Raw genomic sequence first — 14,269 nt, 5'->3', positions numbered from 1 at the left:
AAGAAAGCTGGTGTCTACAAAAATACCATGCGAAAGTGGAAAAATCTACATTGGTGAAACAGGGAGAAATCTGGAAACAAGACTCAAGGAGCACAGAACCAGCTTCAGACTCAGCGATTGGGATATTTCTCCTTAGAGCTATAAGCTAAGAAAGATAACAAAACAGTCCTTTTCAGGATTACACACCTCCAAGAAAGATTACAGAGTCTGAGTCTTTTCAGGACTCCTCTCAACCCTCTCTCTCTCTCCATGGTGCACCCGCAAGCCTACTGTATGAATAATGTATGTGTTTATTAATGTATTCTTACTTTACAGTACAGCATCCTTCCCAAAGACATCAAATACAAACATGAGGTTCGAGCTGCAGCTAATGAGATCCGAGCGGTGGGTCGGCGTTGCATCTTGGCTCGTATAGATGCTCTTAGACGGGGTGACCAAGTTCCTCAAGACATTCTAACTTACATCCTCCAGGAGTCAAACAACTTGGAAGGAATCAAAGACTTTGACTTAGAAGATATGGTCGATGAGTTCGTTACCTTTTTCGGAGCTGGTAAGTTTTTTTGTGCACCATCTTGCTTTTCTTATTCTTATAATAAACTGATTTAGTGGTCAGCTGTCTGTCGCCATGCACCCTTAATCCAATTCTGATAACTCAAAACTCAAGTTCATCTTTCAGATGACGACTTTAAAGGTTGGTATCCAGACGTGGATGGGATCTGATTGACAATATACAGTATCTATAAAAACCTGATTACACATTTTACGTTTAACACACTTCCACAAATCACCGTTATAGTACTATGCCTACTAAGGATGCATCGGTACTGATTTTCCAAAAGAGATGGTTGACCGCTTTGCATATTATAGGCTATTTCTGAAGTTTATTTCCAAAGTTTATGAGGTAAATCTGCTTTTACAGTATGAAAGGTTAGCAAGGAAGTTGATATAAATGTCAGTGTGAGAAAAATTGTGTTTATGTGAAATAATTCCTACAATACATGCTATCTTAGAACAGACTGCAAATGTAATCCAACTGTTTATATTTTACTTTTTATGCTTCCGCTACAAAGGTAAGGTTCATAAGATAAGGTTCATCTTTATTGTCCATTTAACAATGGAAATTCATTGTGTTACATGGTATTGCGATACACATATATTTAACATAATACGCTCATACAAAAATCAAATGAATGAATTTTTGAGTTGACAGTAAACAAAAATAAACAATTAACAATAAATAAAAAAATATATAGTCATGCATCGAAAATAATATAAATGTATATCAAGTTAGGTGGAATGACTATAGGAGTTTACAAGTATCGATAATGTATAGCATTATTATCATTGCTTTATAGTCTTATTATTATTATGATTAATACTATTATTATTAACAATGGAAATTTGTTGTGTTGCATGGTATATACATATATATATAAATTTTACAAGTATCGAAAATGTATTGCATTATTATCATTGCTATTATAGTCTTATTATTATTATTATTATTAACAAGGGAAATTTATTGTGTTACATGGTATTGCGGTACACATTATATACATATGTATATAACATTTAACCAGTATCGATAATTTGAACTTGAACTTGAGCTTGATTATAATTGTTATTATTATAAATTTTATGATTATTATTATGATTATTATTATTGTTATTATTATTATGGTTATAATTACAATTGTAACTAACATCATTATTATATTATTATTTTATCTTTATTAATTATAATATTATTATTATGAAAAGGTATCGTTACTACGTTATTATGTTTTCGGGTTGTCCGTCCGTCCGTCCGTACGTCCCGTTCTTGTGATCGCGTTATCTCAAGAACCGATTGATTAATTCACGCCAAACTTGAATCATGTATGTATCTTGCAGAGCCAATGAACTGATTAGATTTTGGGGTCACGAGATCTAAGGTCAAAGGTCACAGGGCTCATTATGTATGCAAAAATAGCTTGTGATCGCGTTATTTCAAGAACCCATTGATGGATTCCCACCAAACTTGGATCATGTATGTAACTTGCAGAGCCAATGAACTGATTAGATTTTGAGGTCACAAGATCCAAGGTCAAAGGTCACAGGGCTCAATATGTATGCAAAAAAAGCTTGTGATCGCGTTATCTCAAGAACCCATTGATGGATTCCCGCCAAACTTGGGTCATGTATGTATCTTGCAGAGCCAATGAATTGATTAGATTTTGGGTTCATGAGGTCAAAGATTAAGGGTCAAACATGTATATGAAGCGTAGCTTTCAATCACAATATTCTGAGAACCTTTTAATGGATTGCAATCAAACTTGAATTTTAAAAATTGCTTCTGTTTTGGTTTGTAAAATTGCTCCATGGCGCAGTCCCCCTTTTTATAGAACGACAGCAAACATTCTATTTTAATATTTTAAACAATTTATTTAATTTAATTATTTACGGTATGTGTATAATCAGTCATTTGTCACCATTCATAATCCAAGTTTCTTATGTTTTATAACTGCTGTTGTGTGCAATTTATACTTATAGAGTGTGCAAATGTTATGTATTGTTCCTTTATTATGCCAGGCCCTCGGATAGCACTTTGTTGACGAAGGCGCAACCCTGCTGTAATAAAACTGAATATTGACTGAAATTAAAGAAATCAGACAGTAGATTTTAAGGGGCCTCAAAACAAGACTATAAAGTGCGACCCAGAAACAACAAAACCGAGAATTATCGATGTTTTATCATAACTTAATCACAATTATAATTAATAAATGACACATATTTGTAAAGCTTAGATCCTCTTTCATTTGATGCAACTCATATGATGCATATTTCAGGCATGAGTGATTAAAAGCAATTTGAAGGAAGGAAACCAAAAAGTCATTTGGCAGGCGGTATCTGAATTTCAAAGAAAAATTCACATTTCTAGAAAGTTCTGTTTGCTTAAAGTGATGCTTGCATTTCCATAAAGTGATTACACAAATTTGTTTTCACTGGCTGCCTTCCGTAGCAACAAACGGAATTGATAAAGACTTAACTCCATTTCGTTGACGATCAGACATAGACGAAAGACTTCATGCGTGGCTGATTGTCAATGAAATGGAGTTAAGTCTTTTGTCGATCCTGCTTGTTGCTACGGCAGGCAGCCAGTGAAAACAAACTTTTTTAATTGAATCATGGAAATGAAAGCATCACTTTGAACAAACAGAACTTTGTTATTCCTTGCTCATTTTTCCTGATTGAGGTGTCATATGAAAGGGCAGAAACTGAACTTTCTAGAAATGTGAATATTTCTTCGAAATTCAGATACCGCCCGCCAAATGACTTTTTGGTTTCCTTCCTTCAAATTGCTTTTAATCACTCATGCATGAAATGTGCATCATATGAGTTGCATCAAATGAAAGAGGAGGATCTAAGCTTTAAAAATATGTGTCATTTATTAATTATAATTGAGATTAAGTTATGATAAAACATCATTAACTCTCGATTTTGTTTTTTTTCTGGGTCGCACTTTATATATGAACAGAATTTGTGTAAATATAACATGACAGGGATGTTTTTGGAAGTCAGGTTGATCTCTTTGTAATTTGTAGATTGGTGTTTATATCTACCATCTATTGTTGAATGCTACAATGTTGAAAGATAATACATTTCAATGATATTTGTACCCACCAGGTCAGGAAACAACAGCCAATCTTCTCTCCTTCACTCTTCTTCATCTTGGTAGAAATCCTCAAGTCATGAAAAAGTAAGTATGGTATCTTCAAATAGATGTACCTCCCCTATAAATCTAATGGTACCATATCCTTACATACTATGTACCTCCCTTATAATTTTTTTTTATACCACAAAATTATTGTATATAAGTGCGATCAGGATTATTTTTAGGGATTGAAACAATAATGGTTCAGATTTTTTCTCCTTATCAGACCTCATGTTTTTTAATTTTTTTTGTTAATTGCAATAGCTGATGAAGTTATAAATGATGAATTTTTTGTAGGGGTATCAGAGATTTATATTGACAAATAGAATTGCTTCTTTCGGGCACCTTTGCTGTTTTATTTTCTGATCCAAGTCAAAATTACCTTTATTACAATTTTCTGATATACTACTAAACTCACGTTTAGAAACTTTTTCTGGTATTCATCAATTTGCTTAATTTACCTTCTCAGTTAACAATTATTGTGATTTTTTTTGTTCAGTAGAAATATTACTGATACCTGCTGATCCTAAAGAAATCAATTTATTAAAACTAAAGGATATTTATAAATCCTTTTGATCTTTTTATTTTTACACAGACTCCGTGATGAAATTGATACTGTATTGAAAGGGAGAAACTATGTTGAATATTCAGATGTCGGCAAGATGAAGTATCTAACCTTGGTAAGACTGTAATTCTTTTCTTTTTACATCAAGAGGTTAAACTTTTTGTTATGAACTGTAGGACTAAAGTTTCATTCACAAAAACAATGTCCGATGAAGACCCAATACTATGTTGTTGTTTTTTACAATTTAAAAAAAAGTGGTATCTTACTTATGGCAACCGTTTGTGAAGGCCTTGCTGTAGCATCAATGTTTATAATTTGTTACTGATTAAACTTCTGGATTTCCTAGTTCATAAATATACTTCTCAAACATGCATACTCAGGAGCTTTGAACCTTATTTCATATGCCTGTTACCTTACAGGGCATTTATTTACAGGATATGTATGTATGATTTTTAAGTTTCCCTTCATCTTTGAGGAAATCCATTTTTAATCTACAACGATAGAATGCTGAAAGTTCTTAGCAAATGTATATTATTGACTGTCTTCTTTTTCAGGTTTTGAAAGAGACTCTTAGAATCAACCCTCCTGTTGGTCATTTGCATAGACTTTTACCTCATGAGATGGATATATGTGGATACAAAGTACCTAAAGGCAGTGTTGTAATGGTAAGTATGTATATCCACAGTCAATGATGACGATTCACATCATTTGTATGGCGCCATATATCTGTTTTTAAAAAACTTTCAAAGGCGCGATCGAGCTCCTCCAATAAAGTTAACATTTAAATGTCTGAAGGAAGATCCGAGTCTTGAGCGAAGCTTTGAAGTGGTCCTGGTTGTCAATTTCGCAGAGAAATGATGGGAGGGAGTTCTACGGGCGAGGAGTAATAGAGGAAAATGCCCGGTCTCCATATCCCTTGGGATGAGTAATGGGCATCTGGAGAGTAAGGCTAGATCAGCGAAGTCCAGGGCGAAGGTGACGCCGCTCAATTAAAGAGGACACATACAGTATCCTGGGATCTGATAATGAATCGCCTAAGGAGCAGCAGGACCTTGAATTCAATTCTGCTCTTGACAGGAAGCCAATGCAGCTCAGCCAGGACAGGAGAGATGAGATCATGCTTCCTCAGCCCAATAGCTGCTGCATTCTGTACTGCTTGAAGTCTGTTCAAGATTGCAGAAGGAAGGCCAGCTAGAAGACTGTTACAGAAATCAAGTCTTGAGGAAATTAGTGAATGGATAAGGCTTTTTGCTGCCGTCCTCGTAAGCAATGGTCTAATAGATGCAATGTTACGAAGCTGGAAGCAAACAGTCTGACATACCTGTGAAATATGCCTGTCCATTTCCATGGACTGATCGAAGTAGAGCCAAGGTTACAGGTGCTTACCATAGGAGAGACGGACACATTGCCAACTTGGAGGTCCATGAAGCTGATCTTGTTCCTCATGTTTGCTGAAGAGATGATGAGATATTCGGTCTTGTCTTCATAGAGTTTCATGAAATTCTTCACGATCCATTGACGGATATCGGCAAGGCAGGCGGTCATCCAGGCAGCTATGGCCTTTTCATCAGTTGCCACTCTTAGATCAAACAGCTGAGTGTCATCTGCATAGAAGTGGACTAGTAGACCATGTTGACGGGCTACGGAAGTGTGCAACATGAAGATTATAGGTCCAAGGAAGGAACCCTGCAGAACACCATAGGTCAAGGAAGCTTCATCCGACACAGTTCCATTGATTTTCACAGCCTGTCATCTGCAGTGAAGATACGACCTGAACCATTCAGGGGCATCTGCATAGAAGTGGACTTGTAGACCATGTTGACGGGCTACGTAAGTGTGCAACATGAAGATTATAGGTCCAAGGAAGGAACCCTGCAGAACACCATAGGTCAAGGAAGCTTCATCCGATACAGTTCCATTGATTTTCACAGCCTGTCATCTGCAGTGAAGATACGACCTGAACCATTCAGGGGCAGCGTCATCGAGCTTGAAGTCCCGTTGCAGCCTCTGGGGAAGGACTTTGTGATCAATCGTATCGAATGCAGTAGATAAGTCCAAAAAGAATTACTATAGCTGCTTTCTTCTTGTCGACTGCCCTCAAGATGTCATAAGATATTTTCAAAGGAGCAGTCTCCACGCTGTGAAGCCCTTGTACGGAGACTGCATGGTCTCTCAAGGTGTGATGTCAGTCTTTTGGCTACTACTTTCTTCAAGGACTTTGGCGAGGAAAGGCAGGTTAGATATAGGTCGATAGCTGCTCATCTCATCACGATCTAGGGATGACTTCCTCAGTACAGGAGTAACATGAGCAAGTTGCAGTTCAACAAATTACTTATGGCCAAAGAAATTACATTCTTGTATCCATTCGCCTGCGTAGTAAAAAGCGAGACATAGGCGCCGCTTTTCCGGTGGCGGCGGCGGCCTCAACATCAAAAACCTAACTTAAGGTTAAGTTTTTGAATCTTTAATATAATTTTAGAAGTATACCAGTAAGTTTTTATGCCTCCGCTACAAAGTAGCCGGAGGCATTGTTTTCTGGTTGTCCGTACGTACGTCCCGTTCTCATGATCGCGTTATCTCAAGAACCGATTGATGGATTACCGCCAAACTTGGATCAAGCATGTATCATGCAGAGCTAATGAAGTGATTAGATTTTAGGGTCACAAGGTCAAAGGTCACAGGACTCATTATGTATGCAAAATAGCTCGCTATCGCGTTTTTTCTAGAACCGATTGATGGATTACTGCCAAACTTGAATCATGCATCTTGCAGAGCTAATGAACTGATTAGATTTTGGGGTCAAAGTTCAAATGTCACAGGGCTCATTATGTATGCAAAATAGCTTGTGATTGCGTTATCTCAAGAACCGAATTATGGATTACCGCCAAACTCAGGTCATGTATGTATCTTGCATAGCCAATGAGCTGATTAAATTTTGGAGTCACAAAGTCAAAGGTCACAGGGCTCATTATGCATGCAAAATAGCTCTCAATAGATCTCAAGAACCGATTGATGGATTCCTGCCAAACGTGGGTCCATCAATCAGTTCTAGAGATAACGTCGTGTATGTATCTTGCAGAGCCAATAAACTGATTAGATTTTGGGGTCACAAGGTCAAAGTTCAAAGGTCATAGGGCTCATTATGTAGCACAAATAGCTTGTGATCACGTTATCATGAGAACCAAAAGACAGATTACTATCAAACTCAAGACATGTATATGTATCTTGCAGAGCCAATGAACTGATTAGATTTTAGGGTCATCAGGTCAAATGTCATGGGGCTCATAAAGAATGCCTATATATAGCTTGTGAATGCATTATTAAAGATGACAGATGGATTACAATCAAACTTGAATTTTAAAAGTTGCTTCCGTTTTGGTTTGTAAAATTGCTCTATGGCGGAGGCATCATTTTTTACTGCGCGCAGTCAAAGTTCCATCTAGTTATTCAATGAAACTTAGACTAAAAGGTTATCCCCAAGTATCCCCAATCATGTGAGTAGAATTTCAGATCAACAAACTTAGACTATGTTGTGGCATCAACATCAAGACTTAACATAAGGTTACGATTTTGAATTGTTATCATAATTTTGAAAGTATACATTCCTATTCCATGAAACTTGAACATAGGGGTTATCAAGTATCACAAATCATATGATGCAAAGTCCAGGTCAAAGGCCATTTGAGGTCAGTAGACTTGGATTATGTTTTCACAACTTAATATGAGAATTAATAAATCACTTTTTATTATTTGTTCATATGCCATTAAAGTTATCAATCTTGGTACAAATTCTAGTAAATAATTTTCCTGATGATTCTTAGCCGATATTCAGTTCAAAATGCTGATTATATTCAGAGGATTTCATTTTTTTTTTTGTGGGGGGGGGGGGGGGCTGCTAATGGGCCACCCTGCCTATAAATAATTTCCCAACCTCAATTTTTCATCATATCGAATTGCGTAATTCAGGCGAGACCGCCGAGAGCATTTCCCTTGTTTTAAATCTGGGATGAAAAAGAACAGAATACAAATAAATGGGACCAGCAAAATTAACTGATATAACTAGAGGTTGTCATAAGCAGTGTTCATGATAACTTCCTCTGTATTTCCTTTCTGTATTGCTTACCATAATTTTGTATTATAATGTGTAGGATTATGAAAGTAATAAAGATATGGTAGCCTATTAATCAAAGCATGTTTTACAATTTCTATTCAGGTGCCGATATATGGAATGGGTAGGAATGAGAAGCATTTCAAGAATCCAGAGAAGTTTGATCCGGAAAGATTCACAAGGGATGAAGACAGGTAGGAATAAAATCAATCATAATGTGAAAGAAAAACCTGATATGTTCAGGGATATTTATTAGTGTTAGTTGGAGAAGAAAAAAAAAACAATCAGGGAAATTTATTAATATATTTCATAACCATTTCTTTGCTTTGTTTTGATGATCTCTGACCTTCTAAAATTAAATTTAATGAAAAACATATAAATAGAATGGTACTTATATATGTGACCCGGCAACACCAAACCCCAAAACAGTCACATGGTGTGATTTTCAGTTTGGGTTAAATATATATGTATTCCTGCAGGATAGTCAAATTGTACTCTACTTACATTTTGTGAAAGAATGTACTCTTTATCTTATTTCAAAAAGGTATTTTGGCAGTGTGTTGTTGACCTATATTATGTTTGTTTGATTTTGAGTCTGTCTAGTGTTGTAATTTTCATTTCTTTACAACCCTGGCCCACTGGTCTCACTTATATCTCCTATAACTTTGAAATAGAGTAAGCTGTTGTATTGATACATAGACAAAATAGAGAACGGGATGTGCCTAACTGATCTGTTACAAGATTTAGGACAATCCATTATCCCTTTTCAGAAATTTGTATCGAGTTTTAATCCTCTTGTTGTCATCTCACACAATATGCTTTCTCCAAGTAATATTGTTTCAGAACAGACATTTTTCTCTTTTTTAGTTGGGTTAGGGAATTTGATGAATAATAAATATTTGATTTTAAAGCCGAGAATCTTGGCTTAGAATCAGACCTAAAGTATCAAAATAATTTTTTTTTAATCTGGCAACTTTTTGATGGTTTGTTGGTGCTAGGTCACATTATTGACACACACTTGAAAAATGACGTCTCAATAATCGTATTATAAACATGTTAATAAATCTCAAGTCAGACTAAAGGTAAAATTTTGATTTAAAAAAAAAATTCTGGTGATTGGAATGACCCCAACCTATGTTGTACTAATATCTTTCAAAGCCAATAGGAGGAATCTAACCGTAAATATAGTCCTAGTGCAAGAGGATAAACAAGAAAAAAACCAATTTTGTTTTCTCTCCACGAAACCTGTGGCCTTGACCAACTGTCTGTATTATTATCTTATATTATGAACTTTCTTTTTTGATCATGCAGCCCCTTATTTGCGTACATGCCATTTTCTCTGGGTGCTCGATCCTGCATTGGCCAGACGTTTGCTATGGTGAGTAAATCAGTCAAAGTAGTTCAATCTACAAGCCGGACCCCCCCCCCCCCCCCCTCATGGACAATATAAATCCCATAGCAGTGAATAGTTGTAAAACATGATTTTTTTAAGGAACTTGCATATCCCATACCTCTTTTTTGCATTATGGAATTGTGAACATAACTTGACATTAAATTATCATATTATTTGCGTTTCATATGAATCATGCTTTATGAGGGCTGTCGGCTGGAAACAGTCATCAGATGAACAGAAATGTTTGATGTGTTCATAATCTATATTTGTTTTCCTCTCATCTCTTGTAATGGTATTGAATGAAAAACGAAACAAACATATTTTCAATTGTTTTTTGTATCCATCAACTAGGATATATTTTCAACCATTGATGAAGATTCCTTTTGTAATTTTGATTGTATTCCTATTAGATTGAATCCAAGGTGGTCATATGTAAGCTCATTCAGCAACTGGAATTCCAACTTGTACCCAACCAGAGCTTTGAGTTTGTAGAAGAGACGCTCACTTTCAAGCCCAAAGATGGCTGCAAAAGTTACATCACAATGAGAAACATTTGACATCACAATGAAAAACCTGTGACATCACAATAACAAAACCTGTGACATCAGGATGAGAAACCTGTGACATCACAATGATAAACCTGTGACATCACAATGATATTAGGGCACATTGTGTGAGGACAGATAATATTGTTTTATATTGGGGATTTGATGTATTATTTTTAACTACACTCGCTAATGCCTATGTCACAAATAAACCGGGCCCTGTACGATTTTCCCTATCCGGCGGCTTGCCGTGGATTTAGAGACCGTACAGGAACCTTCCGATACATTCTACAGCATGTGTGGTCACATATTCTGCAGTGCCCGTGAGGTGCCCGGTGAAAAATGGTAGAGTGAAATGCAAGGCACCTCGGCAGGGTGCCGGCCGGTAAGCTTACGGGCTGAATTTGTTGAATTTGTTGAATTTACCCAACAAAGTCATGGGGGGCCCGTCCGGGCACCGTCCGGAGCCCGCACGGAACCTGTGAGGTGCCCTACGGACCCTTTGCAGGCTTTCTACGGCCTAACGGTCAGATAAAAACGCTGGGAGAATTGGGAGCAGCCAACTCAGCACCACGGCGCCTGTACAGCTTTAAAAACTGTCCCGGCCCCCGTAGGAACTTTGCGGCTGGTTTTACTCGCCGTACGGGCCCCGGAGTGTATATGTGAAAGCCCCATTAGGAGCACTCTAACCACTAATCATTGTGCAGTTGTGCACATACTAACTCAAGGTACCATGATATTTGGATCACTCGGGATATGGTACCCTTTATGCACCTTAAAGGAGAAGTAATGTAGATGAAGATGCTTTTTCATGACAACACAAGTATAGTGCCAGAATAGTGCCAGAACTCAAACCTGTGGAGCGCCAGGAGGGTCAAATCTGACTCACATGAGCGCTATACAAGAACCCATTATTATTTTTATTATATGGATCTCTAGTCAAGTATCGCAAAAACTCTCCTGCAATACCTATACACAATGTAAAGGGGGGAGAGAGGGATAGTATGATACCGCAGGCCTCTTTAAGGGTTACTCTAACCCAACTATTGTGGTATAGTGAGAAAACTTGATTTTATCTTTAAGGTCATCTTAGACTAGACAGAGAGGGGCCTGTGTACTTTGCCTCATTATACGCATATTCAAAATCCACAAACTAAATAGTTCAAATTGAGAGAGTTGTAATAATACTGAATCTGGATTGCTTATGGAGATGTAGGTTATTGATGGTATGTTTTATTAAACATATCTTTGTTTAGAAATATTCAGGTTGCAGAAAGACTAAATAATTGATTTAGGCGGAAGGATATTAAGAGAGTGATTAGGCAGTTTGGGAAGAAAGTTTAGGGCATTGTTCAACCAACTCAGTGAGGAGAGGTGATTGACAATCAGAGTTTTACCGTAGAGTATCCAAAACATTTCGTAATTCGGTCGAGGTATGTTAATTGATTTTTATGCCTCCGTTACGAAGTAGCCGGAGGCATTATGTTTTCGGGTTGTCCGTCCGTCCGTCCGTACGTACGTACGTCCCATTCTCGTGATCGCGTTATCTCTATAACCGACTGATGGATTCCTACCAAACTTTGGTCATGTATGTAACGTGCAGAGCCAATGAATTGAATAGATTTTGGGGTCATGAGGTCAAAGGTCACAGGGGGTCTGTCATTATGTATGCAAAAATAGCTTGTGATTGCGTTATGTCAAGAACCGACTGATGGATTCCTACCAAACTTTGGTCATGTATGTAACTTGCAGAGCCAATGAATAGATTAGATGTTGGAGTCATGAGGTCATAGGTCAAAGGGCTCATTATGTATGCAAAAATAGCTTGTGATCACATTATCATTAGAACAGATGGATAAAGGAAAGTGAAGGGATCGCATCACTGTTTAGAGGTCATGAACACATACAGTGTGTGGCCTAGTACATAATACACAATGTACATACATGTAGATTGTGTGCATTGATGACCATGTGTCTTTTCGTTGTAGTGACTTGTAAACTATGTAAGGCAGAGTGTCTCAGGCGCGGATCAAGGATTTCTTAGGGGAGGGGGCCCAACTTTTTTTTTTTTTGCTCCCAAAAATTTGAAAATCGCACCGGCCGAAAAGTCGCTCAGTGGGGGGGGGGGGGGGTAGTGAGCACATTTTTTTTTTTTTTTTTGGTCCTGGGAAATTTAAAAATTTGCACCCACCCCTACACCCCCCCCCCCCCTTGAGTGCCAAGGGGGGCCCAACCCCCCAAAAAGGTAAAAATCACGTGTTTTAACATTTTTTTTCTCAAGGGGCCGGGCCCCCCCCCCCCCCCCTGGATCCGTCACTGGAGTGTCTTGTGTTTATTTTAATGTTGATGAGTGTATATACATATTTAAATGTACTTTTGTTATTTAGTTATGGTATTGAATACTGTAGCTGGAGTATAATGCACTGAGGGAAGTTTGGAGGGATTTGATTATAGATAGATATGTTTGGGTAAAAGTCAGTCAAGACTGCGTTGTGCTGTGTAAGAGGGGATACTCCATTGTAAACAAATAAGATGACAGCCTCCATGGGAAGGGTTTGATTGACCAGGTTTCGGATTGAGAAATAGTTCTTGTGCTTGTTGGAGGTATGACAAATTAAAGCATTTGTTTACATTTCTATATCTGTTATCTTGATTCCTTTTAATGTCAGAAGTTGAAGTAATATTGTAATTTTACTTAACGTTTGATTCATTTATTTCATTGGTTTGAGTCTTTGATTTAATTGGTTCAGTTATTCTATAATGAAGAGTGACAATTTTAGTTAAGTATAGATACAACATTATTCATCTGTGTATTGATATACTTCATGCATTTTTACGATCATAAATAGGATTTAAATTGTTATGATTAGATTATCGCATTATAATGTTTTGATAATAACAATTTGATGGTATAGTTAACTAGTTATTCATGCGTTGTATATGTAATAAACTCTGGAAAGTAGTTGGTATTTTATTCAAATTAAAACATTTCCCTTATAAGATTTTATTAATGATATACAATGCATTGTTTTTATCACAATTAAATTATTGCAATATTGTTTGGGCAAATTCAAATGATTATTGTATGAATAGATTATATAAATGACAAAAGAAGGCAAAATAGAGCTACCAAGTGTTCCAAGCAATGTTATGTGTAAAATAATATTCCATAAATCCCTTGTGATATTCTTGTAGAAATTCATAAATTTTTTTTTTTTTGATTATGAGACAAAATAATTTTGTTTACTTTAATTTATTTTGTGTGTGAATTATAATCAGGTCTTTTATTTGTGTGACCTAAGGTATGTTGATTTTTATTAAAAGTGTTTTTATTTTAGGGAGAAGCCTGTACTATTGCCCTTTTCTTGTTTTGCTTGTCAGAGAAACTTGTAGCCAAAGTGGCACACATGAAACTTTATGAATTCTAAAAAAAAAAAAAAAGGGGGGGGGGGGGGGTCCTGACCAATGAGGCACCGGAGCTTGAAATGATCATTCCTAGATCTGCCAGTGTTAATTGTGCAGCTATATCAGCTGGTGTTTAAAGCCCCACTGTCCTACTTAATTGTAGCTACTTGCTCCCTCTATGTAGGAAACTTCCCCAATCGGCATCTGTTGGTCCCCCATGATCCTCTTTTTCTTATGTTAGTTGAGAGCTGAGTTAATGAGATAGCCCCCCCCCCCCAAAGTTTTGTTTTTAAAGACGGGCCCCCACCCCTGGCAACAACAAAAAGCAAAACGATAGATTTACCCTTTCCTCTTTTTTTTTGCTCAAGGGGGAGGGGTGTTGAGTTTTTTTTAATAGTGCTCACTACCCTAGATCCGCCACTGATGATGACAATAATGATGATGGTGGTGGTGATGATGGTGGTGGTGATGATGGTGGTGGTGATGATGATGATGGTGATGATGATGATGGTTACGATGATGACGATGATGATACTGCAATGATAAGGGGTGATGACGA

General features: G+C 37.0%; 1 protein-coding gene across 1 annotated transcript; it reads left to right on the top strand.

Moving 5' to 3' along the window:
- The first annotated feature begins 285 nt into the window (after positions 1–285).
- LOC115918049 (cholesterol 24-hydroxylase-like) lies at positions 286–11,643 on the top strand. Its single transcript, XM_030974030.1, has 7 exons — positions 286–550; positions 3,667–3,739; positions 4,290–4,374; positions 4,814–4,924; positions 8,473–8,561; positions 9,679–9,745; positions 10,171–11,643. The coding sequence occupies exons 1-7, from the start codon at positions 517–519 to the stop codon at positions 10,315–10,317; spliced, it is 606 nt and encodes a 201-aa protein (XP_030829890.1). The 5' UTR covers positions 286–516; the 3' UTR covers positions 10,318–11,643.
- Positions 11,644–14,269: the final 2,626 nt, after the last annotated feature.

This window comes from Strongylocentrotus purpuratus, unplaced genomic scaffold (genome assembly GCF_000002235.5).
Source record: "Strongylocentrotus purpuratus isolate Spur 01 unplaced genomic scaffold, Spur_5.0 spur5_scaffold_7, whole genome shotgun sequence".
Taxonomy (NCBI): Eukaryota; Metazoa; Echinodermata; class Echinoidea; order Camarodonta; family Strongylocentrotidae; genus Strongylocentrotus; species Strongylocentrotus purpuratus.
Note: the sequence above shows the minus strand (reverse complement) of the source record. Positions and strands in the feature narration are given on the sequence as shown.

Bases quoted from the DNA above. Each gene is read 5' to 3' on its own strand.
- LOC115918049 (XM_030974030.1), top strand. From the start codon at position 517: ATGGTCGATGAGTTCGTTACCTTTTTCGGAGCTG. The intron at 4,375-4,813 runs GTAAGACTGTAA...CTTCTTTTTCAG, and splicing joins AGATGAAGTATCTAACCTTG to GTTTTGAAAGAGACTCTTAG. The intron at 8,562-9,678 runs GTAGGAATAAAA...TTGATCATGCAG, and splicing joins TTCACAAGGGATGAAGACAG to CCCCTTATTTGCGTACATGC.